A 24,581-nucleotide genomic window follows, 5' to 3' on the forward strand; every position below is an offset into this window, starting at 1 on the left:
CTCACTGCTCTTACAGTAAAGAACCCCCTTGTCTGTGATGAAACCTCCTTTCCTCTAGATGTAGAAAGAGCCCCCTTGCTACAGTCACAGTCCTGGGTATAACTAGATGATGGGGAAAGATCTTTGTATTGTCCCCTGATATAGTTATACATAATTAGGTTGCCCATCAGCCGTCTTTTTTTTTTTTTTTTTTTCCACCCCAATTTTGATAACCCCTCTGGGTATTGTAGTCCGCCCATTCCACTTATTACTTGGGTTGTCCGCCTGTGCTCAAGCTCTGATATGCTTTTTTTTTTTTTTGCTTTTTGTACATTTGTGTCCAAAACTGTTCACAATGAGCCTCATTTAAAAATCCTAACAGAACGTTCTTGTCGATGGCAACCAATCAGAGCTCCGCTTGCATTATTTAAGTTTAAGGGTAGGATCGCACACTGCGGATATGCTGCCACTGAGTGCCGGTGGTCAGTTGATTGTGACAAGGCTTTTGATGCAGAAATGCTGTAGGTTTTGCAGGGGGAATACAGAAAATCTGCAGCATTTCCGCTACGTGTGAACATATACTATAGGGCAGACCTGGGCAAAGCACGGCCCGCGGGCCACATCCGGCCCGCTGAATAGCTCGGACCGGCCCGCAAAGAGTGTCCTGGTGACTCACCAATGAGTCCGGTGTCAGCAACGGGAAGCAGCGAAACTATGCACTCCGAAGCCTTGTCCATTTTGTTCACTTCTGTGCTGTGCTAATAGTTATTCAGGCCTTACTTATTCAAGCACCTCTACCAATGACGTAGGCTTGAATAACTTTATTAAACAGCACATAAGTTAACAAAATGGACAAGGCTTCGGAGTTTGTAGTTTCACTGCTTCCCGATGCTGAGTAAGTGATGCCACTGTAACTTCTGAGTGCCAGGATGCTCGTTGCGGACCTTGGGGAGTGCCAGGACAATCGTTCCACGCTCGTCATTGGTAAGTGTCAGGACTTTTCCCTTTGCATTGTAATTAGAATAATAATACTAATAATATTCACTTTTTAATCTCTCTTCTTGGGGCAGCTCTCTGTGCCCTCTCCTAGGAGCATACTACTGTGTATTAAAAAAATCTATTTTCCGAGGTTAGCTGTTAACCCTTAAATATGGCGGCTAACATTAAAAAAAGAAAAATTGATGCAGAATGCCGAGTTTTTAACAAAGAATGGACTTCTAAATATCTATTTACTGAAACCAAAGGTAAAGCTGTGTGTTTAGTTTGTGGAGAGCAGATAGCTGTATTTAAAGATTACAATTTGCATCGCCATTATGAGACTAAACACGGAGAGAAATACAAGAACTTGACGGAGGCAGAGCGGGCACGGGTATCTGAAGATTTGCTAGATATTACAGCGCCATTCATTTTCAATGGCGGCCGTATTCTGGCCGCAAATCGGGCGGCTGGAATACGGCCCCATTAAGGCAATGTGCATGGAGCCTTCGTATGTTGGTCTGGCCCTCTAAAACCACTCCAATTTCTCATGTGGCCCCATGGGAAAATTAATTGCCCACCCCTGCTATAGGGGGACGAAAGCCGCGCTCTGGTTGCTATGGGCAACAAGGATCTTCTGGTAGAATGTTTTGATCAACAAGTCCCAATATTGCATATGTGGAGTGACTAGTGAATAAAGTACCATTAGGCCACCTGCAGACAGCACGCACTGTATCCGCGTGGCGGATCCTGCAAGGAATACCCCCCCCCCCCCCCCGCCCCGCTGCCGACGACCCTGCTTACCTGTCATTTCTGTAGATGTGCCGCCAGCACACACGTACAGTACAGATTCCCCCGCAATGCTCATTGCGGTAGGGCCGCGGGACGGACTGCTTCCATTGACTTCAAATAGAGCACGCTGAGATTTTATTTTCTGCACATTGTGTCCGCAAATAAAATCCGCATGTGTGCGCGGAGCAGAGGAATCTCCAGGCACATCTATGGACAAATTGAGCAGCCTGTCGCGCACGCCGGTGACAAGAGCGGGATCCCCTATTCAATTAGCTCCGTGTGCATGAGGGCCAAGTCTACTACAAATAATAAAATCTATTAATATTACCGGTAGAAAACCAATTCTGGGGAAATAGTAATCTAGTACTAAAAATCTAGCAATAATAAAATATACCGTATACTGCTAATAGAATACTAGGAATAATCTACTAGTAGCAGATGGGCTGTGGGAAAGTACTCCTATACTACACTCTATCTAAGAGGAAATCTGTCTAATGTTGCCCATGGCAACCAATCACAGCACCGCTTTCATTCCTTATACAGCTGAGGTAAAACGTAAGCTGAGCTGCGATTGGTTGCTATGAGCGAAACAAGACAGCTTTGAAAAGGGTGTTGCCCATAGCAACCAATCACAGTGCAGCTTTCATTTTACCTCAGCAGTATAAAAAATGAAAGCTGCGCTGTGATTGGTTGCTATGGGCAACAGACCGCTTTCAGCATGGTTGCGGCCTACTGCTCTGTGCCCCCCCCCCCCCCCCCTGTATAATGTCAATAATTGAATAATGTCCCTGTGACGGTAGCGTTCAGCTCCTGTTAACCATATAAATAGGCTTTCTGCAGCGTCCCGTCTTCCTGTTCTCTGTGGCTGTACAGTAAATAGCAGGGTGCCTGAAATAATTCGACACGTAGGACTCGTTGCCGTTCCCAAAATTGTCATTTTTGTGGGTAGAAAGTTCCAGGCTGGACCGCTTTTATGTTAATAGGATTTGTAATCCTCATTGATGTGCGCCGGTTTACATGCAGAACGCCCTGATGACTAATTACAGTCATTATCTGTACTGTAAAGCCTGATGACCCCCTGTAGCTTTATGGAGGCGTTGTCTTTTTATAGAGCTACCAGGTGCCGCGGGTAACTAGGAGTCCTCGTAAAGATGGTTCACACGCAGACAGCTGGCACGGCTGACCCACGCCTGCTATTTCCGTATGATGGGCAGATCTCCTAAGACGTCTTGGGATTTGTTTTTTCTGGACATTTACTAAATGATTTAGTTGGGTTTCGTCTATTTTTGGATGAGCTGGAGGATTTTGTTTTGACTTCCATGACCATAGTCTTTACTTGGGACCATAAATGGTCAGCTTAATGAAGTGGACCGTCCTAACGAAGAGCAGATGGGAGAGGGAGAACATTTTAGGAAGCTGAGATAGTGACGGGGTGCAATGGAGAAAGGACAGAAGAATGACGTTGGATATGGGAAGTCACGGACTCGGCCACTTCTGTTGTGTTAGCTCGTTCCTTTCCTGCGTGACAACCGTTAAGGCCATCAATATAGAAGGCCTCCACACCCAACTTTCCCATAGCCCTGAACTGCACCCTCCCTCCTGTACTACTGGAAAATTGGGCAATTTGTGTAGATGAGCCATAGAAAGTTGAGTGAGCTGGAATTTGCTTTATCGGAAACGGATTTAACTGCTACATGCAATTTGACTGAAGAGGTTGACCAAGGTACAGCGCCATTTTTGTTCATGGCGGTGTCTGGTATTGCAGCTCAACCCCATTCTAGAGAATATGTGCAATACAAGACATGGCCTATAGGCACAAAATGGGGCTATCTTTTAGCGCGGACGACAAAACCTCTAGCAGACATGACATTCGAAAACGTGTTCCAATGTGTACATACAACTACCTACCGTACATACATTGGGGCACGTGCACTGTAGTAATATGCCGCTGTACCCTCGTGATTAGCGCCAGAACATTGGGACAGCTGGCAAACTGCATGCTAAGTGACCATCTTCACATATGTCTTATGAATACAATAAGGTTTTAGGTTTTTGAAACTTAAGAAAATAATTAGGTTAGCCACGCCATTGGTTTATGCCTCCACAATACAGACAAGTGTTCCAAACTGACCGCGGGTATCCTGATGGTTCAGGTCAGAATAACCGCGGTGAGGTCGGGACATTTGTCCATACGACTATAGAGTTTAGGTCAGAATACTTGGCTTGGAAGCTTGTCCATATTACGGGCGCCTTAAGGTCACCGGAATATGCTTGTGTATCACTAGGTTAAATGTCCTACATTATAACTGATGTCCAAACTTTGTCTTTCAGGTCCCCTCTGCAATGTAAAGGTGTCCCCCTGTGCATCTAGCCCTTGCCAAGCCGGGGGTACCTGCCAGGTTGTTGATAGTGGCTTCCGATGCGTCTGCCCAGAGGATGGTGGGCCCCGTGACTCTCTTTGCAACCCCACACAACTTTGTATACCCGGGTGTGTATATGGAGCATGCCGCAAATCCAACGATGGGTAAGTGAAACTTATGAGTCACGTATGCCACCATATAAGCCTTACCCCTAGAATGAGGGTCAAGCATTACTAATCTATAATTTCCGCCATGTGCTATAATTTATCTATTGTTCATTGTTGTCTGTCTGCCCAAGTTGTGCCAAGGAAAATAGTCTTGTGCCCAGTTTAATATGGCGTTGGGCACTCTTTTTTTTACAGGAAGAATAACCTTGTATAGGAGGGCACCACTCTACTAAAATCAGAGGCTTGTGCTAAAAGAGCATGCATATGTGTCCCAAGTTCCTATCGATTTTCAGTGGTATGATGACTAGACCAGTGACACCGGCAGAACGAAAGATTGTTCGCAAATAGGTTGGATCCCAAGTCATCCAGCAATAAGACACCTATGCCATGTTTAAGCTTCACTTACAGTAGACTAAGAAAAAACCCTTGGCCCAATGTCCACGGGCAGGTTTGAGTTGCGGAATCCACGCGGAAGATCCGCAAATCAAGCCGCCTATATGGAAACGTGGGCGTCCGCAAATGAGATAAAGCATGCGAATTTGATTTGCGGACCTTCGCGGCATGCTCCATTTCAGTGCGGATCCCGCACTGATTGCTTCCATTGAAGTCAATGGAAGCCGTTCGATTCCCGACACGTCCGCAATTAAATTCCAGGGGAAAGCAGGAGTTTAAAAAACAAAACAAAAAAAAACCCCTCCACTGCGCATGTGCAGTGGCACTTCTGCACACATTTGCAGTGAAGAAAATTAATTCCTGGATGGGTAAGTAGAAGACTTGCAGCGTCCTCATCCACAGGCAGGTTCTGATTCTGCTGCTGGCTCCTGCATGCGTAATCCGATCTGCCCGTTGACATGAGGCCTTAGCGTTTTCTAGAACTTGCATATTGATGACCTATCCTTAAGGCCCTTTTACACGTAACTATTATCACTAAATGGCTGAACGAACAGACATTTCTGCATAACATTACACGTACAGATAATGGCTTTTAATACTCAGCTTTTTCCTTATTCGCAAAAGTAAACTCAGTAGCTGCTGTTTGCTCAGGTGGGCGTGTGTTTATGCAAGGGATTATCTGGGTGGCAGATTCCATTGTCTTCATTATATATGCATGGTAATCAAAAACAATCATGCAGCTGCTCAAAAGACTGAACGATTTGCATCCGAATGGAACAAATTTTGAGCAGCTTGACAATGGTTTTTATGGCAGCTAAAAACCTGCGGTGAACGACAAGTGAACAAATAGTGCACGACTGCCCGCATTTACGCAAAACCGATTATTGTTCATTTGAACGAATTTTTGAGTGATGATTGTTGCGGGTAAAAGGGCCTTTAGGCTTAGCTCATCAATATCCTATTGGTGGTGGGCTAACTCCTGGTCCTCTGCTGAGTAGCTCTTTGAAGGGGCAGTGGTGCCCAAATGAGCGCCCTGGCCTGTGACGTCACACTGGCCACATGGTCTTTGTGTAGCTCAGTCCTATTCAAATGATTAAACAAAAATACTTCCATTCCCTGACAGCAAGAGGTGCGCTTGATAAATTGAAAAAGTAAATTGCTAAGTTTCCGAACTTTACTTTGCACAATGAATACTCTTCTTTTTGGTAGGACATTCGTTTTCCCCCATGCCAACTTCATGAAGTCAATGAGACCGAATCAGTAAAACATTTAACCCTTTTAATTCTATGTAATTAGCTGAACATTAATAAATCTCTTGGTTCTGTTTCATCGCAGGTATGCATGTGACTGCCACCCAGGCTGGCATGGAAGATCATGTGACAGACGGAGTACCGACAGCTGTTCTGGAACGTTTTGCCAAAATGGTGGAACCTGTATGGTAGACCACACTTTGGTCCCCGTCTGCCACTGCAGAGATGGATTTATAGGTAACACTACTGTTTCTTGTAAAGTACTGTTCATCCAGAATACAGTTTATAAGGACTTGTGAATTTATGTGACGCAGCGAGTAATACATGAGGGGAGATTGCAGAGCGAGATAATACTTTCTCAGAAAGTAACAAGTCCAGCTGTTGATGCAGTCACCCATGCCTGCATAGAATACATAAAGCGTGGGGGGAGGTTTATTAAGAGCGGTGTTTTGTACGCCGGCCAAAAACTACTTGATGAATCTTAGCTGAGTTTTTGTTTTTTTTTTTTTTTTTTTCATAAAGTTCAGTAAAATTGTTTAGTTTTCTTGAATTTTGTTTGACTTCTTTGTAATTGCTCATTCTTGCGTTCTAGGTAACTTGTGTGAGACCAATATTAATGAATGTGCCCCAGCACCCTGTCTGAACGGAGGCTCCTGTGTGGATGGCGTTGCGGGATACAGCTGTTTGTGCAGCCTGCCATATACAGGTAAGTGTTAGCTGAGGTGTGACCATTCATCAGACAATTTTAATATAAGCTGATGACTGGTTGTCCCGCTACTTGGTCCCTCTGTCAATCTGCTGCAATTTGTGGAAAAACCTGGCAGCAAGTGTTCACTAGCCCAACAGCGCCACCACAGGGCAAATAGTGCATTACAGTTTTGTTGAACTCAATCGGCTGTAAATGGAGTGCACGGACATGCCGCTAGTTGATGGGGGGTTTTGAACAGGGGGTCATCCTTCTTTAGCTTAGAAACTCCTAATGGGGTATTTGAAAATTGGCTTTTTTACTCTAGATCAAACATGCTACTGGTGTGAGGCATTGCTATCTTTAAATTATTGTTTTTGGATTGCTTTGTGTCTTTTTTTTTTTTTTTTTGTCCTTGTGTTTTGCCACCTTTTTATACAGATTTGGACTCTTTTAACATTTTTTTTTTTTTTTGCCTTAAAGGTCAGACCTGTGAAAACCTGCTCGACCCCTGCAGCCATGAGCCCTGTCATAATGGTGGAGTCTGCACACCTACCTCGGACTATGAGAGTTACAGCTGCAAATGCCCCATTGGCTGGAATGGTAAGTAAACATTTAGCAAACTGTTAAATATTAAATGATCAATTCTTAAATTGACCCTCTTGTTTCTGGACAAACCTTTTCCCGGTTTCGGAGGGGGGCAGTTAGATTTTCCACTGCTGGTCTTCTGTGCTGATGCCCCACTGATCCGCTGGTTCCAGTATTTAATCCCCGCAGTGCATTGGTATTGTTAGACTCCCAATGCCTACTCTTTGCTTGGCCAGCAGTGCTTGCATGATCAGTGATGGCCATTTAAAAAGGAGTACACAGTATGCATTAGGCCTCATGTCCACAGGGTTAAAATCCGCAGCGTTTCTCCTGGCGGATGTGCGCGGCACGCTGCCGGCGTGCCGAGCACATCTGCGGGCCGAAGAAAGAAGATCCGGACGCGAAGAAGGGAAGATCCGCATCGTCCGGAGCAGGTGAGTTTATTCTGATTTTAGCCCTCGTGTCCGCGGGGCAGGAGGGACCCGTTACGGATTCTACATGAAGAATCCGCAGTGGGCCTGATTTTCCCCCGTGGACATGAGGCCTTAGGGAGCTAGAAAATTGTAGTGACCATCCTAGAAGCTGAAAGCAAGCCCCCCCCCCCCCCCCCCCCCCTCCAACTGGTGGATCAGAGGGGCATCTGTATAGAACAGCAATATATCCTCCGCCCTTCAGTCCAGGGATAGAATTTTGTCCAAAAACCGAAAGGTTACTGTAATCCTGTAAATATATAAAAAAATACTATATCGCTGGATAGATCTGATCGAAAAAGGAAAAAATAGATATAATTCATTAAAGTGCATATATATAAAAAAAAATTCTAAAATTTACCAAGAAACGCACCGAAGAAAGAAAATAGCTTCTTTTACTGTTTCTTTCTGGGATGAGTGTACAGCCCACTAACCATTTCACTGCCAGGCTGCTTTTCTAGTCAGCTATTTTCATGGATGAGCAGTAGATAAGGCTTATAAATGAAGTGTTACAAATGTTTTATTATACTGATGACCTTAATGGAATTTTGTAATCTTCCGGCAACCACATGAAGCAGTCATCATGTACACCTCCTTCCACTGAGTAATATTTGGAATGTTCAAACTGAGTCATTTGGCGAAAAATCAGGCATTTTGATTCTCTCACGCATTTAGCGCCCCGATGTACTTCCTACATTACTTGTGGCACCAAAGTGGTTAAATAATTTCCTAATTTCTGCCATTACAGGTGATTCATGTGACATTGATGTAAACGAATGTAGCCGCAACCCGTGCCAAAATGGCGGGCAGTGCAATAACCTCCCAGGATCCTATAACTGTGGCTGCAGAGCAGGATACACTGGAGCGGACTGTGAGACGGATATCAATGACTGCGCTCCCAGTGAGTCCCACATCCATCCAACGGCAATCTAGATATGAGCATTCAGTCCTTGGCAAGACATTAAGCTCTCTTTTGTCTTTCTCCTAGACCCCTGTCTTAACGGCGGCTTCTGCAGAGATGGGATAAACTCCTTCTCCTGCACCTGTCTGCCTGGATTCACAGGATCAAGATGCATGAATGAAATTAACGAATGCTTTAGTAACCCCTGTCGGAACGGAGCGAGCTGCTTGGACTATGTGAACAGCTTTGTGTGCATCTGTGCGCCTGGATACACCGGACCGTTCTGCGAGACCAACATACAGGACTGCACTGATAGGTAATCAGATCATTGGTCTTTTTTCCCATCTGTATTAATCAATTGCAGTGCAGAATTGTACAAAGTTGCAACCCAAACTACAACCTGATGTAACAATTGAAGAGGCTGCAGCTCTCTCCCAAGCCATGTGGCCCCTTCAGACAGTTGATTGGCAGGGATGCAGAGAATTGAACCCCCACCGATCTGATATTGATGACTTAGCCTGTGGATAGGTCTTCTGTTTTAAAAGCCCACACAACCCCTTTAATGCTCATTCCATACTATGTTACTGCAATGGAGTTGTACTTTAGTGGGGCTCTCTGGGACTATTGCTATTGATGACCTATCCTCACGAGCGGGGGACTGCTGATGCTCTGTGCCCTCTCAGTACAAACGGAGCTAGAAGCCGATAGCACTGTCAATATTGCTGTGGCCAGGTTTGGTACTACAGGCACAACTCCCATTGAATTCAGTAGAAGCTGTGCCTGCAGTATCAATACAGTCACTGCAATACAGACAGTACTGACAGCAGGCTCAGATCAACAAATCTAGAGCAGCGTACTCCTGCCAATCAACTATTGGTGACCTATTACTACATGTAATACATGGCTCGTCAGAGGTAGGGCATTGGTACAGTGACGGGTGGTGTGTTGCGCTAATGGTGCCTTGCATCCGAATATTGACAAAAGGACCAAAACGGCCGGTATATTTACTATCATACCCCTTATTTACTAATGCGCTAATGGATGTAACTTATCTGCAAGTGTGTTCGGACACAATCAGCAGCTATATTAACCCTTTCCAATCCAATTTCCCTGCCACCCCGCACACTCCCCCGCTCATATTTATTTGGGGTGAGAAAGTGCGTTGTAGATTCGCTGGAATTGCTCAGCAGAAACACATAGAAATAACTCGTCACGATTTTATTAGCAATTTTTTAAAATGTAAATGTGAGTTATGTATATTACACTATGCAGAAGAGAGCTCCAATGTTGGAGCTCTCTTCTGCATACTGTAATATGCATATGCAGAAGAGAGCTCGCACATCTGAGCTCACTTCTGCATAGGGTTAGAAACGTGTTAGACCTCGCTGGACATAGAGTTATGCAGGGAAATTTCATTGTCTGACGAGTTCCCACACTGTCTTGGAATGGGTTAAAGGGGTTGTATCAAGATGTAAAGCTATCACCTATGTACAGGATAGGGAAAAACTTTGAGGCTTCAACCTCATAGACCCCTACCAATTCCGAGAATGAGGATCCTGACGGTCCATGCAAGAATGGAACTCTGGTTGCATTTGCGTATTCTCACTTCATTAATTTCAATTACAGCACTGGGGATCACCAAGACCCCATATATTTAGCAATTTCTAGCGCTATAATTGAAACAAATGTAGCGGCGACACACTAGCTGAGATGAGCAATCTAGCGTTATGTCTAACGAGACAGATCCAATGTACCGCACAATATTAAAGTGGTTTAGTCCATATAAATACTGCTTGGTTCTCAGTGTCTATATTTGAATATCTGTTTATAATTTGGATGCAAAAGATCAGATTTGTGGCCAAAATAGATTCCTCGGCGCTCAGTATGACTTAAGTTGGAAATGTGACTAAGTCTTTGGCAACTTCCCAACTTGTTACCAAAGCTTCATTCTCTGTTCGTCTCATTCTCATTCTGTTTTCTGCCCGCAGTTCATGTTTCAATGGCGGGACTTGTGTGGATGGCGTCAACACCTACACCTGCATCTGCCGCTCTGGCTTCACCGGATCTCATTGCCAGCATGAAGTGAATGAGTGCGATTCCCAACCCTGCCAGAATGGAGCCACATGCTTGGATAAAGTGGAGTCCTATCGTTGTATCTGTCCTAATGGATACACAGGGACCCAGTGTCAGGTGAGGCAGTGCTGGGCATTGTACATGCTCGTGGTGTATTCAGAGACTCAATCAGAACTAGGGCCACTACATTTGCTGGGAGTCACTGCAGTTGTCTGCTATTGGCTCCTAGCAGAAAAACACAACATTACCAGGCTTTCATTGACCAGAAGTCGGCATCTGTTAGTCAGGGCTTATACTCTTTGGCCTCCAGCTTTAGCTATCTGAGAAATCCCATTCTATTGGCATATAACAAGGGTTTGTTTTTTTTAAAACCACTTTAATTTAAAAAAATAAATGCCTTTGTACAGTTAAAGGGACAAAAGTCATGACTTTTGAGCCCCATAAACTTAAGCCATGGGGCTCAAAGATTAGGGAACGGAGAGTCCTGTAAGGTATCTTTCATACTCCCCGAGCGCCCTGTTTCGCCATTGCGTCCCTGTAAACTCTGTGCGTGCCAGCAGCTTAACTCATTCTGTGTGCCCCTCCCATAGAGATGAATGGGAGATGTGTGCGTGGAGAGAGTCACGCTGCTGGTGCGCGCTGACTTCGCAAGGGTACTGGAATGGGGTCCTCGATGAGTATGATTTATACCTCTCTGGACTCCCCGTTCCCTCATCTTTGAGCCCCATAACTTGGTGATGGCTGTATCTCTTTTTAAAGGGAAATTGAATTCACTGTTTATATTGGCAGTGCTGTCAAGAAAAAGTGAAGACATTTTGAAAAAATGTATCATGCCACTCCCATCATGCCTTAGGGTGGATTACTGGTTGTAAATTTTCTTAACCCTGGGAAGAGCATACTCCTATGTGGAGTAGAATAATTCACTTTAGACCAAGGCAGGGGTCCCCAACTCCAGTCCTCAGGGACCCCCAACAGGTCATGTTTTCGGGATATCCTATAGTAAGGACACCTGTGGCAATGTGTGAGGCACCGACAATAATTACATCACCTGTGCAATACTGAGGAAATCCTGAAAACCTGACCTGTTGGCGGTCCCTGAGGACTGGAGTTGGGGAACTCTGAACTAAGGGACGCAGCTGTGAACCACAACACTGTTACTGATGGCAACTTCCATTAGACAGAACGGCGAAAGTCCAATGTGGCTAGTCAAAGGCCGCAGGATCATCGTACATGCTCCTGGTATCCGCACTGGTCGCCATGATACTAGGAGTATGTATGGTTACACTGTGGCTTCTGATTGGCCGCAGCGATTACCCGACTTCAGCCAGGTAGTCCCCTACCCCCAGCGGCTCTCAGCTGCATCCTGGGGCTTCAGGGGAAATTAATATGTCCCCTCCTTTTTTTTTTTTTCCCCTAAATTTTAGGCCAGGCCCAGCTGGTGCACAGGGTTTGTTGTAATTACAAAACCCCTTTTAAGTGACGCAACACTGCCCCCTATAGATAAGAACTAAAAGCTTAACAAAGAAAAATTTTCTTTCTTGATGAGATTAGATGCTCAGTTTTAACACTTTATTCCATTTTTTTCCTTCTCTAGAGTCTAGTGGATCTGTGCCAGAGTTATCCCTGCAAAAATGGTGGCCGTTGTATACAGAAGGGTCCCTCTATCCACTGTGATTGCCCTGCCGGATGGGCAGGAATTTACTGTGATGTGCCCCGCGTCTCTTGTGAAGCGGCTGCCAGTAAAAAAGGTAAGTGAGAAGGCGGCCGTCATGCTGGAGAAGGGCATTCTACATCCAATGCATCATGTAATCCTCCCTGTATCTGTCTCTTAGGTGTTCGTGTAGATCAGCTTTGTCTCTCAGAGGGAACCTGTATAACTACTGGCAACTCTCACAAGTGTTACTGCAGAGGGGGCTACACTGGCAGCTACTGTGAAACCCCCATTAATCAGTGTGACCCTGACCCCTGTCAGAATGGAGGCTCCTGCCACAGTTACTTGGGTGGACATGTATGTGAGGTGAGTGAGGCTGATGCACTTGGCTTAGAGTTGACTTCTTTTTTTCTGGTAGTGACTTGTTATAAGTTACTGTCATCTTTCCTATATAGTGCCCTGCTGGATATGAAGGAAAGAACTGTGAGATTGACACAGACGAGTGCCAGTCCCATCCCTGCCAAAATGGAGGGTCCTGTATTGATTTGGTTGGACGTTATATCTGCTCTTGCCCTCCCGGTACCCTTGGTAAGAACAGGTTGTCTCTGAACCCATTACACCAGGATTATTGCTATACCACATTGCATTATGGGATCTAGGGGTGTACAAGATGTGGCCTGGGGGCCACATGCCGCTCATTATGCCAACGTGTTTGGCTCCCAATCATCAGGACACAGAAATGTCTATATATGGCTGCTCACAGGTTTCCATGTCAGGGTGAAGAGGAGTGGGACCTAGCAAGGCAACGAGAACGAACAAGTACTAAGGGTGCACTGTGTAATCCTGTTTGGGTCCCCTATATATCAGGACAAGTACTAAGGGTGCACTGTGTAGCCATGTCTGGTCCCCTATATATCAGGACAAGTACTAAGGGTGCACTGTGTAGCCATGCCTGGTCTCCTATATATTAGGACAAGTACTAAGGGTGCACTGTGTAGCCATGTCTGGTCCCTATATATTAGGACAAGTACTAAGGGTGCACTGTGTAGCCATGTCTGGTCCCCTATATATCAGGACAAGTACTAAGGGTGCACTGTGTAGTCATGTCTATGTCCCCTATATATCTGGAGAAGTACTAAGGGTTCACCACTGTGTAGTCATGTTTGGGTCCCCTATATATCAGGACAAGTACTTAAGGGTGCACTGTGTAGCCATGCCTGGGTCCCCTATATATTAGGACAAGTACTAAGGATGCACTGTGTAACCATGTCTGGGTCTCCTATATATCAGGACAAGTACTAAGGGTGTACTGTGTAGCCATGTCTGGGTCCCCTATATATTAGGACTAGTACTAAAGATGTACTGTGTAGTCATGTTTGGGTCCCCTATATATCAGGAGAAGTACTAAGGGTGCTCTGTGTAGCCATGTCTGGTCCCCTATATATCAGGACAACTACTAAGGGTGCACTGTGTAGTCATGTTTGGGTCCCCTATATATCAGGACAAGTACTTAAGGGTGCACTGTGTAGCCATGCCTGGGTCCCCTATATATTAGGACAAGTACTAAGGATGCACTGTGTAACCATGTCTGGGTCTCCTATATATCAGGACAAGTACTAAGGGTGTACTGTGTAGCCATGTCTGGTCCCCTATATATCAGGAGAAGTACTAAGGGTGCACTGTATAGTCATGTCTGTATCCCCTATATAGCAGGACAAGTACTAAGGATGCACTGTGTAGCCATGTCTGAGTCTCCTATATATTAGGACAAGTACGAAGGGTGCACTCATCAAATATCAGGCCGTTACTTCTACATCCACCATTTACAGTGGAGCTATGTGCACGGTCCCCTTCCCCTCTCTGGAATGCTGATTGGGAAAAAAGGTGACCCCCCCCCCCCCCCCTCCCCTCCCATTCTCCCGATAAATGGGAGTCCTGGAAGTGGTTTTATTATGGCATATACTTAGGATATACTATAGATGTCTCAGATAGGAATACCCTTGCGGCCCTTGGTTCAGTACGGCAATGCGGCCCCAGGTCAGGAAAGGTTTTGCATGCCTGTCATTATGCATATGAAATTATACGTTTTATGGGCCTCCTACTGATGACCCCATAAAAATTTTGCTCTTTTTACCAGTGCAGGTTTTCTGGTTCTGCATTCTCTCCTAACATTCCCCCCATCTTACCATATTTTGCAGGCGTGCTATGTGAGATCAATGAGGATGACTGTTCCCCCCTCGCCAGTTCAGGACAGCCCAAGTGTCTGAACAATGGTACTTGCGTGGATAAAGTTGGTGGCTACCGCTGCAATTGTCCTCCTGGTTACACCGGCGAGAGATGTGAGGGGGACATCAACGAGTGCTTGCCTACGCCTTGTGTCGCACATAACTCTCGGGACTGCGTCCAGATGGCCAACGACTATCAATGCATATGCAAGAACGGCTATACTGGTAAGAAGGCCAAGAGAACAAGTCTTTGTCTTGTCAGTTTGAGTAATGACCCCCGAGTGAACAGCTATGGCGGCCCTATAGAAAGGGCTGTAACTAAGGGCTGCTGAATAAACTTTAGGAATGTATTCCTTCATTCATATTCACTTCTATTCCCATTCAATGATCTGGTGCCAGTCTTGATGCCAGATTAAGGGAATCTCATTGTAATGACTCCCTTGTGCTTATAGGCATGGACTAGTCTCTTATTGGCAGCTGTACTGGTGCATCTGCTAGAAGGATGACTGCATATGTGTCTTCTTTCAGGTCGGCGGTGCCAGAGCGTAGTGAACACATGCGAGTCCCGTCCGTGTCATAATGGTGGAGTGTGTCGTGTGACCGTAAATACCGCTCTTGGGTACACTTGTCGCTGCACCTCGGTAAGCATTTTCCTTTTTATGACTATTTGATCGTCCCCCCCGTCCCCCACATATATCTTTTCTCCTCATATATCTTTGCAATCGCTTGATTACTTATACCATGTACTGCAATACTTCAGTATTGAGGTATATAGTATAACAGGCATGTCTTAATAGGCAGAAATACATGGCAGTTTTGGTGGCCTTCAGAAAACGCCCAGCTGGCAGGACACCCAGACGTCATCTTGCAATCTCATCTCAATCTCATCTTGGGGGTGTATCGGGACCTCTAATTGGGACATTTAAATGTCACAGTCCTAATTGGAAATAGTATTTAAAGGGCTAACAGCCTCCATCGGTATGACCTCTGATCACAGCTGTTGTAACCGGATGCCAGCTGGGTGTGTGACAGTAGTTCCCTTTTTCTTCTTGTTGCATTAGCTTCGGACACATCATGGATGCACCCCACCTCTCGTGTGATATCTTCTGATTTTGTTTTGCCCATCCTTAAAACTTTCCTTATGTATCAGCTGTCAAAGACAGTTGACACCAGGCCTGTATGTAGCGTGTGCTGCTTTCGAGCTTGTGTTGTATTAATTCTGCGCACCTAGGACATACATATGCATCCTATGGCAGGTAACTGTTAAACTCCGCTGTCAAAATTGTATCGGCTAACTTTTTTTTCTTTTCTATAGGGTTATTCCGGACCCTCATGTGAGCATGCAGTGAAATCCTGCAGAGACCTTAACTGTCCACCTGGCTACACATGTGTCCCTTCACAGCAGGGCCTTCGCTGTGTTTGCCCACCTGGCATTGATTGCCGCCTTCTCAATACCACTATGCATACACCTCGCTCATCGTCTTGTTCTCCTTCTCCTTGTCAAAACAATGCGCCATGCATGTATTCCCCCAAATTTCCTTACTTCAACTGCATCTGTCCACCTGGCTATTTAGGACCGAGATGTGATACAAAAGCTCCTATAGTCACTTTCCCACCCCAGGCTCCAGAATGTAGCCCACCACAGTGCCTTAATAAAATTGGTGATGGCCATTGTGATAAAGAATGCAGTTCTAAGGAATGCCAATACGATGGTGGAGATTGCATCTTCGAAAGAGAAGACCCGTGGAAGAACTGTCCGCGACAAGACTGCAGGGCTCGCTTCAACAACTCGCAATGTGACCCTCAATGCTCCTCAGCGGAATGCCTCTACGATAACTTCGATTGTCGAGGTGGAGGCGATCGCAGCTGCCAGTAAGTCATGGACATGAAAGTTGGGGTGCAGTCTAGTTGTAGGAGCAGTGAAGTGGTGGGGAGTTGTATGGAAGTCAGGTGGGATGTAAAGGTCTGACCGGACAGCTGACAATGTGTACACTTTACAACTAGTGTAGGTTCATAGAATGTGATCCGGACCGTTGTTGGACCACAGAGGAAATCATAATTTTAGAAAAGTACCTTTTTTTAACATTTAAAAACTTTTTTTCTTTGTTTTTAGCCCGCTCTATGCAAAATACTGCGTGGACCATTATGGAGATGGCCGCTGTGATCAAGGATGCAACTCTGTGGAATGTGGATGGGATGGCCTTGATTGTGCCGGAGGTCGGGATGGAGAACAACTAGCAGATGGAGTGCTGGTCATAGTGGTTCTACTTCCACCTGAGCAACTGGTGAAGGAGAGCAAGTCCTTCCTGCAGAAGCTCAGTGCCATCTTGAGGACCACTTTGCGATTCCGTCTGGACAAAAATGGGCAGTACATGATTAAACCCTACCGAAAAAGCCAGACGCCAGATCGCCGTGTGAAGAGAGAACTGGATCACGATATCATAGGGTGAGTACAATACCATGCGGACTGGACCAGTGTATATTTACCATCTTGCCATGACGTGGGAAATGGAGTCTTTTTTTGTTACCACCCATATACAGGTCTGAGGTGTCGTTGGAAATTGATAATCGCTTATGTAAGAAACAAGTGGATGACAAGGAGATGTCGGAATGCTTCCCCGATGCAGAGAGCGCGGCAGACTACTTGGCAGCTCTTAATGCAGTAGACATGCTACGTTTTCCTTATCCTCTGAAATCTGTGACCAGTAAGTCATGTAATACTTAAGCGATTAGACTTCACATGACGTAGCCCGATGCATTATAGCATTGGTGGCTGTCCCATAGGCTTTATTATGTGATGGTACATATCTCTCCTCAGGTGATAAAATCGAAGAAGCCCCTGCTTTCCATCTGCTTCCGCTAGTAGCAGTAGCTGGACTTCTGGTTTTGGTGGTGGCGGTGTTGGGTGTCCTGGTGTCTCGCAGAAAAAGAGCCCATAGCACATTATGGTTTCCTGAAGGATTCATCTTGAAGAAAGACAGGGACCGCAGGGAGCCTGTTGGTCAAGATGCTCTTGGACTCAAGTAAGGATGGCCCAAAGCCTGTTGTGGACTGTTTCCATGGTCACTTCTGTTACTATGCTCATTTTATTGGTGTCTTTTTAGGAACATTGCCAAAGCAGAACGTCTCATGGAAGACCCATCTGAAGACTGGATGGAGTCGGACTGCCCTGAGACGAAGAGACTCAAGGTAAATCGACACATGTCATTCTAAATGTTGGTCCCTATGCTAAACCAAGCCATAAAATGGTTTTTCCAGCTCTTGCTGTTTTGCTGCAGGAAACAAACAGCTCCATACATTGCGAGTGGCCTTAGTTGGTACTGCAAGCTGAGTCCCATGACGTCAATGAGACTCAGCCTGTAGTACCAGCCTAGACCAGCACGTATTGTACAGCATGTGAGTAGAAGTCCTTCAATTTTTTTTTCTTTTTCTTAGACTGAGGAGCTTTCACCTTGTCGTCAGGATCCTGTTGATCCTCGTCCTTGGACCCAGCACCACTTGGCAGCTGCAGATATTAGACTCCCTCCAGCAACAGCATTGACACCACCTCAGGGCGACTATGAAAGTGATGGCATGGATGTCAATGTTAGAGGACCAGGTGAGATTGCAAAATAGATTTGACTTCAATTTCTTTAAACGAGTAACACAACTTATCACCTTTCCATGAGACAGGTGATAAGTGCCTGATCGATGAGATTCCGACTGCTGGGATCTCCATGGATCATGAGTAGTGGTTCCCCAGGTCTCCTCCTATGAATGGAACAGTGAACCTAAACCATGGCAGTGCAGTATAAAGAGGCCGTACGTTGTATAGCAAGTTTAGCTTTCTTTGACCACAGGCAGAATGTTAACTGGTTGTTAAGGATCCCATACACATGCATATACCTTTCAGAATAAATTTAAGAGCGTGTACAAGACTTCTAAAACTTTTATTTTCTTTATACTATTGATGACCTGTCCTCAGGATAAGTCATCAATAGTTGACCAGTGGGGATCCACTGCTCTCGATCACCAGGCCTGCTGTCATTTCAGATGACAGCTATGCCTGCAGTACCAAGCCAGGCCTTTGCAATTCTGAAGAAAACTGTCGGCATGCTTGGTGATCAGATCATCAGTGGGTAGCCGAAGACCTCCACTGATCAACTACTGATGACCTATTCTGAACATAGGTCATCAATGCTAAGTCACAAGCAATCCCTTTTTTATAGGGAAATGCATGTAATACTGACTATACTAAATATATATGGTTATTACAGCGGAGTTGTACTTTAAGGTGCAAACCCTCCTCTCTAATGTTAGAATACTAACTCTTGCCTTTTCCTCACGCCTTATTCTAGATGGATTCACCCCACTTATGCTGGCTTCCTTCCTGGGAGGTGGCATGGAGCCTGAATCGCAAGAGGAGGAGGAAGAAGGGGAAGTCTCTGCTATTGCGGATCTAATCTGTCAAGGGGCATCTCTGGGGGCTCAGACAGATCGGACTGGTGAGACGGCACTACACCTTGCAGCGCGTTATGCCCGAGCAGATGCTGCCAAGAGGTTACTGGATGCTGGCGCAGACCCCAACGCTCAAGATCATACAGGGCGCACTCCACTGCATGCTGCTGTAGCTTCTGATGCTCAAGGAGTTTTCCAGGCAAGTCCAATAATACAGAGGCCGAATCTTATATTGAGTTGTTACATATACATGCTTTTAGGAAAAAGTGAATGATGGCTATTATTGCTGCTCCTACAGGGGTTGTCACTGTAGCTCTTGGACTCCTGGAAAAGATGTGCGGTTGCCATTCCAATAGCAGTATTTTTAATTTTCTCCTTCGCAGATCCTGATCAGAAACCGCTCCACAGACCTGGATGCTCGAATGGGTGATGGTTCCACTGCGTTAATCTTGGCTGCCCGACTGGCTGTGGAGGGTATGGTGGAAGAGCTGATAGCCTGCCATGCTGATGTCAATGCTGTTGATGAGCTCGGTTGGTATTGGCTTTTATGAATTAATTTGTCCTTTTTTAGCTTTTGTGTCTTCAATGCAATATGCTCATGTTTATGCTTCTCTTGACAGGTAAGTCCGCTCTGCACTGGGCAGCGGCTGTGAACAATATTGAAGCTGCCGTCGCCCTGCTTAAGAATGGGGCCAATAAAGACATGCAGGATAGCAAGGTGAGTGTGTAGCAGTACATACATTTATAGCTAATTCAGCAAAAGGGGTTAAAAACCTGGGTTAAAGGGTTTTTAAAGAAATTTTCATATGTTAGAATTTGTGTTCGATTGGGGTTTCTGGGTTAGCAAAATAAAGGGGAAACAAAGCTTGCTCAATCTCAGACCCCTTATGTTTTTGAGACAAAGTTGTAGTTGTGGCGGTCTGGTAATCGAGCTGAGCTGCTCGAAGAATGAGCATCAGTTGTTGACATCTGTGTTTTGCAGGGTATAACAGACAACTTTAGAAAGTTTTAAAGTGTATGTATTAACGCCTCTTAAATAATTGCTTTACCCTCCAGGAGGAAACACCATTATTCCTGGCTGCAAGAGAGGGAAGTTACGAGGCTGCAAAAGTTCTTCTTGACCACTATGCCAACCGTGAAATTACAGACCACATGGATAGACTCCCACGCGATATAGCACAGGACAGGCTACACCATGATATTGTCCAGCTCCTGGAGGAGCACAACACAGTCAGGGGTTCGCAGGGAACAATGGGAGGGCACACCATGTCACCTCTTCTTTGCCCTCCAAATGGGTTCATGGGCAACATGAAGCAAACTCCACAAGGAAAAAAGAATCGGCGGTCAGGTGCCAAATCTGGTGGAGCCAGTCTGAACCGGGGAGAGGCCAAGGAAGCAAAAAATAGAAACAAAAAGCTGTCTCTTGACTGCCCTGCGGGAAGTGGAGGATTGCTGGAGAGCTCTGTGACCCTTTCACCAGTAGATTCCCTCGATTCGCCACGCGCTTACAGCGCCAATCCTGCCTCCCCAGCAATGCAGGCCCCTGGCACATTTCACCTGGGCTCCATGTCGGTGCCCTCCACTCCTCTTGTGAATGGGCTTATGGAAGGGCCTTTTGCTGTGTCACTGGCCCGATTAAACGAGATAGGAGAATCGCAAGGAAATGCAATGCTGGCTCTGCAAGGAAGAATACCATTGCAGCGAGCACCAAGCTGTGTGGTTAATGGGTTAAACCTTGGCATGTTAAACCCAGGCAACATGCCCTTTGCTTGGCAAGGCCCTGTGAATCCTGCACACCAGGTACGCAATGTAATGCCAGGGGCTCCTGCAGGATCTGTCCCTAACTTGCACCAGCTTCATGCTCAGCAGGTCTTGATGTTACAGAACCAGATGGCAATGCAAAGTCCTGTGAAGATTTCTATGGAGCAGTGCCAGATGCCCCCTAACACAAGTCATCTAAGGCAGCAGAGCATGCCGCACGTAGCCGACAGGTCTACTCAACCTCTAACCCCCAGTGAAGGAAACTTCTATAAGCAGCAAAGTGTTCCTAACGAAGGCAGCATTCAGACACCACCAACGGTGCAAGCCTCGTCTCAGCAGACCTTCGCACCTTCTCAAGAAGAAACCCCTAAACACTACCTGCACATCCCAAGTGAGCACCCTTATCTGACACCCTCTCCGGAGTCACCCGAGCAGTGGTCCAGCCCATCACCTCACTCAGTATCGGAGTGGTCTGACGCCACCCCAAGCCCTGTGGTAGTCGGTGGTACACAAGGTCCGACGTCTCATCTGCCCGAACAAGCCACCAATATGCAGGTGTTTGCCTGACCTGCACAGGACCTCCTAATTGTTTTGTAGTTGACTTCACCTCTTGCCTTCTCTTCGACTCTTAGTTCGTGTTCCACTCTTGATATGCCACCCTTCCGCGGTGGCTTTCCTGCCAGTTTGCTCGCTCTTAACTCTACAAAGCAAAAAAATGAAGTCTCTAAGTGATTCTGTAAGAATGTTTTATGACGGGACCATGAAGTAAAAAATAACTTCTCTACAAGGGGACCATTATATATATTTGTATTTTTTGTAAAGACATTTTCACAACAGTAACTTTTTTTTTTTTTTTCTTGTTTTTGAAGAAAAGACTTGCAATTTTATTTTCTATCCACAGATATAAAATGTATTATGTGCAAAGAAGAAAAATGTTACAATTTAAAGGGAGCAGTTCCCTGCCTTTTTTTTTAAAAAAAGAAAGCTATTGTCACTGCCCTATGCTGCTCCACTTTGGGGGGTTAATTTTAATTATGACTTTTAAATGACTGTTTTTAAATATACAAGAATTTTTATTTTTGAATTCCTCCCTAATTTTTGTAAAATACTTTTTGTTTTCTTCGTGGACTGTGAAAGAAAGCGGTACAGAATTTGGCAAGAAATGTCATTTCTCTATAGCAAAAGTCACTGATCTGAGCCTCAAATTGGCAATCGGAGACCAATGTTTTACCACCAGGCCAAAAAAAAAACTTTCTATACATTTTTGGATAGTTTCCTACTCGGCGTTAAAAGCTGCAAATCATTGTGACTTGGCATCTGGTTTATTTTCTTGCTAATTTGTAAGTAGTTCTCACGTGAGACTAAAATTACAAGGAAGTTGGGGGGTGTGGAGAAATTCGGCTAGCTTTCAATCAAATTCTAAAAATTGCTTCAAATTTCACGCTGAAGTTTTTTTTGTTTTTTTTCTGCTTACAATGCCCTGTGGTTAATGGGGGAAGACCTTTTTTGGTGTTACCAAGATTGTAATACTTAAATTGTATAATGCTAGGCTGTAGCCACATATATGTCTATATATATATTTTTAAATATATATATATTTTTTTGTGTACTGGGTATACATAGAAGAAATTAACCTTTTTTTTTTTTTTTTTTTTTTTTTAAATCTTTTGCAAATGTGGGCTAGACACAGTAAAAGGATCCGAGCTCGGAGGATATTAAATATACAAAATAAATTGTACTTTTATTTATACGGTGGTATAAATACATTTATATATATGCACATATCTAGATCCTGATTTGTGTATATTTTTTTACACTGCCTTACAAATATACTAGATATTTTTTCATGCATTAAGTACAGTCTGATAACTGCCTGCACCATTAGACGCTGGAGGGGTTATTTCCCCTTCAAAAAATATATTTTTATTCTTTCTAATTTTTTTCAATTTTTTTTTTTTTTCTGCGTGTTACACCCATAAATTAAAAGAAATGAATATAACACGTTACTGTATGATACTTTCTCTGTTAGGTTTTTTTTTTTTCACATTGTGTTTTTTTTTCTCTAACGTTGGTTCCATCTTGGGTTTCCATCTCCTTTGCAGGAAACTGCATAGTGACATAAAGCAGGACAGAAACCATAGGGGTCAATATGTGAAGTGGAGACCTTTGGTTAGGCAGGATAGAAAACCATTAGGGTCAATATGTGAAGTGGAGACCTTTGGTAAGGCAGGACAGAAAACCATTGGGGTCAATATGTGAAGTGGAGACCTTTGGTAAGGCAGGACAGAAAACCATTGGGGTCAATATGTGAAACGAAGACCTTTGCTAAAACGGGACAAACTATTGGGGTCAATATGTGAAACGGAGACCTTTTTGGTAAAACAGGACAGAAACCATTGGGGTCAATATGTGAAACGGAGACCTTTTGGTCACCGTTTCACATGGTCTCCGGCTAGGCCATTCTTTTTAGCTGGATAGAAAAGGGTCATCCTTGGTGCTTTTTCTGTTCACCTATAAAGACAGTGACTGAAGCCATGTGAAGAGGAGAACAAAGAGGTCTCCGTCTCACACGTAGAACACTATGAGGGAAATTTATTAAGACTGGCATTTCAAACACTGGTCTTAATATTTCCCTCGGTGCACAATGCGCTTTATATATGAAGAGGTGCACGCCTCCTCATACGTTAGGCGCATCTCGGCAACTCCATGCGCCTGCACAGAAATGAATGCCAAGTCTAACTTCGTTTGTATATCTGGTATAAAGTGTAAATTGCACATACATGTGTCTACCTGGGGCACCCTTGCCATCTTTTTGGTAGCCGGTGGTGCAGACTGCCAGAAGTTGCAAAATTGGTGTGCAAGCAAGCTCTGCGCAAAATTTTGCCACTTCTTTTTTTTTTTGTTATAAAAGTTTCATGATTGTCTCCCTATGGGTCTGTCCAGGTTTCTGCTCTCATATAGCGTTTTCTGCAAGGAAGACTGGATCATCACTGGAGAAAAATACACAATGTGAAAAGCGCCCTTAATTGTGAATGACAGTCACAATTCCAAAATTATTTATATAAACTAAAAATCGTATAAATAATCTTGACAGCTACCTATCCTGGGCACTGCCAATAGGTGATAGAGCAACTGTGGGTTGTGCACTAATTAAATAAAAACGGTAACTTTTTTTTTAAAGCCACTCAGTCTTAAATATTTCATGACCAAAAAATATGCATCCTTTTTTTTTTTTTTTTTTTTTTTTTTTTTTTTACAAAACGGAGAAACATTTTTTCTGAGGGTTTTTTTATACAGATTTTTTTCATTTTAATAAATAGAACATGTTAGATATTTTGTATTAATCAACCATATGTATATTTTATTACTCTTGTCATAATGTCCTTTTTTAAGAAATAATAAAATTTATAAAAAAAAAAAATTTCAAAAACATGTAGCTTTATACTTTGTAAATATACTGGTACAGAATTCTTCATGTAAAGTGCCTAATTCAATAAAAACAAAATAATGTAGTCATCGAAATGATCCTTTTTGCCTTTTTTTAAATGGATTGAAATGGCCAAAAAAAACCCCACAAAAAACTGAAATACGAATTTATATACCTGGCTTTGTGGAATAAGCTATCATGTGCGTGTATGAGGAATAACACTATATCTGGTCAGTAGGACTTGTATCTTGCATTTATTATTTTTCATGCGCATGGAAAACACAGTTCAAGAAGAAAAAAAAATTGCGCACACATGAAAATCACATGTACAATGTAAGATTAATCTGATTCTCAGGCCAGAATCGCCCAAAAAAGGAATCGGCTGTAGTTTTCCTGTCTTGCAGCAAATGTTTGTGTAAATTAACTCCTTAGAAACAATGGGTTAAT

The 24,581-nt window shown here is 44.3% G+C and overlaps 1 protein-coding gene across 1 annotated transcript in view; it reads left to right on the plus strand.

Annotated features, from left to right (window-relative positions):
* Positions 1-23,958, plus strand: part of LOC136612728 (neurogenic locus notch homolog protein 3-like) — a 79,614-nt gene extending 55,656 nt beyond the window's left edge. Inside the window, exons 13-34 of the mRNA XM_066593346.1 lie at positions 4,078-4,270; positions 6,002-6,153; positions 6,509-6,622; positions 7,085-7,204; positions 8,408-8,560; positions 8,648-8,876; positions 10,549-10,750; positions 12,228-12,381; positions 12,466-12,650; positions 12,740-12,872; positions 14,483-14,734; positions 15,038-15,150; positions 15,825-16,381; positions 16,623-16,955; positions 17,051-17,214; positions 17,328-17,532; positions 17,614-17,698; positions 17,945-18,107; positions 18,847-19,145; positions 19,330-19,477; positions 19,567-19,664; positions 20,003-23,958. Coding sequence (XP_066449443.1) covers positions 4,078-4,270; positions 6,002-6,153; positions 6,509-6,622; positions 7,085-7,204; positions 8,408-8,560; positions 8,648-8,876; positions 10,549-10,750; positions 12,228-12,381; positions 12,466-12,650; positions 12,740-12,872; positions 14,483-14,734; positions 15,038-15,150; positions 15,825-16,381; positions 16,623-16,955; positions 17,051-17,214; positions 17,328-17,532; positions 17,614-17,698; positions 17,945-18,107; positions 18,847-19,145; positions 19,330-19,477; positions 19,567-19,664; positions 20,003-21,274 — 5,324 coding nt within the window. The 3' untranslated portion in view covers positions 21,275-23,958. The remainder of the gene's footprint in view (positions 1-4,077; positions 4,271-6,001; positions 6,154-6,508; positions 6,623-7,084; positions 7,205-8,407; positions 8,561-8,647; positions 8,877-10,548; positions 10,751-12,227; positions 12,382-12,465; positions 12,651-12,739; positions 12,873-14,482; positions 14,735-15,037; positions 15,151-15,824; positions 16,382-16,622; positions 16,956-17,050; positions 17,215-17,327; positions 17,533-17,613; positions 17,699-17,944; positions 18,108-18,846; positions 19,146-19,329; positions 19,478-19,566; positions 19,665-20,002) is intronic.
* Positions 23,959-24,581: the final 623 nt, after the last annotated feature.

The sequence above is a fragment of the Eleutherodactylus coqui genome, chromosome 2 (genome assembly GCF_035609145.1).
Source record: "Eleutherodactylus coqui strain aEleCoq1 chromosome 2, aEleCoq1.hap1, whole genome shotgun sequence".
NCBI classification, from domain to species: Eukaryota; Metazoa; Chordata; class Amphibia; order Anura; family Eleutherodactylidae; genus Eleutherodactylus; species Eleutherodactylus coqui.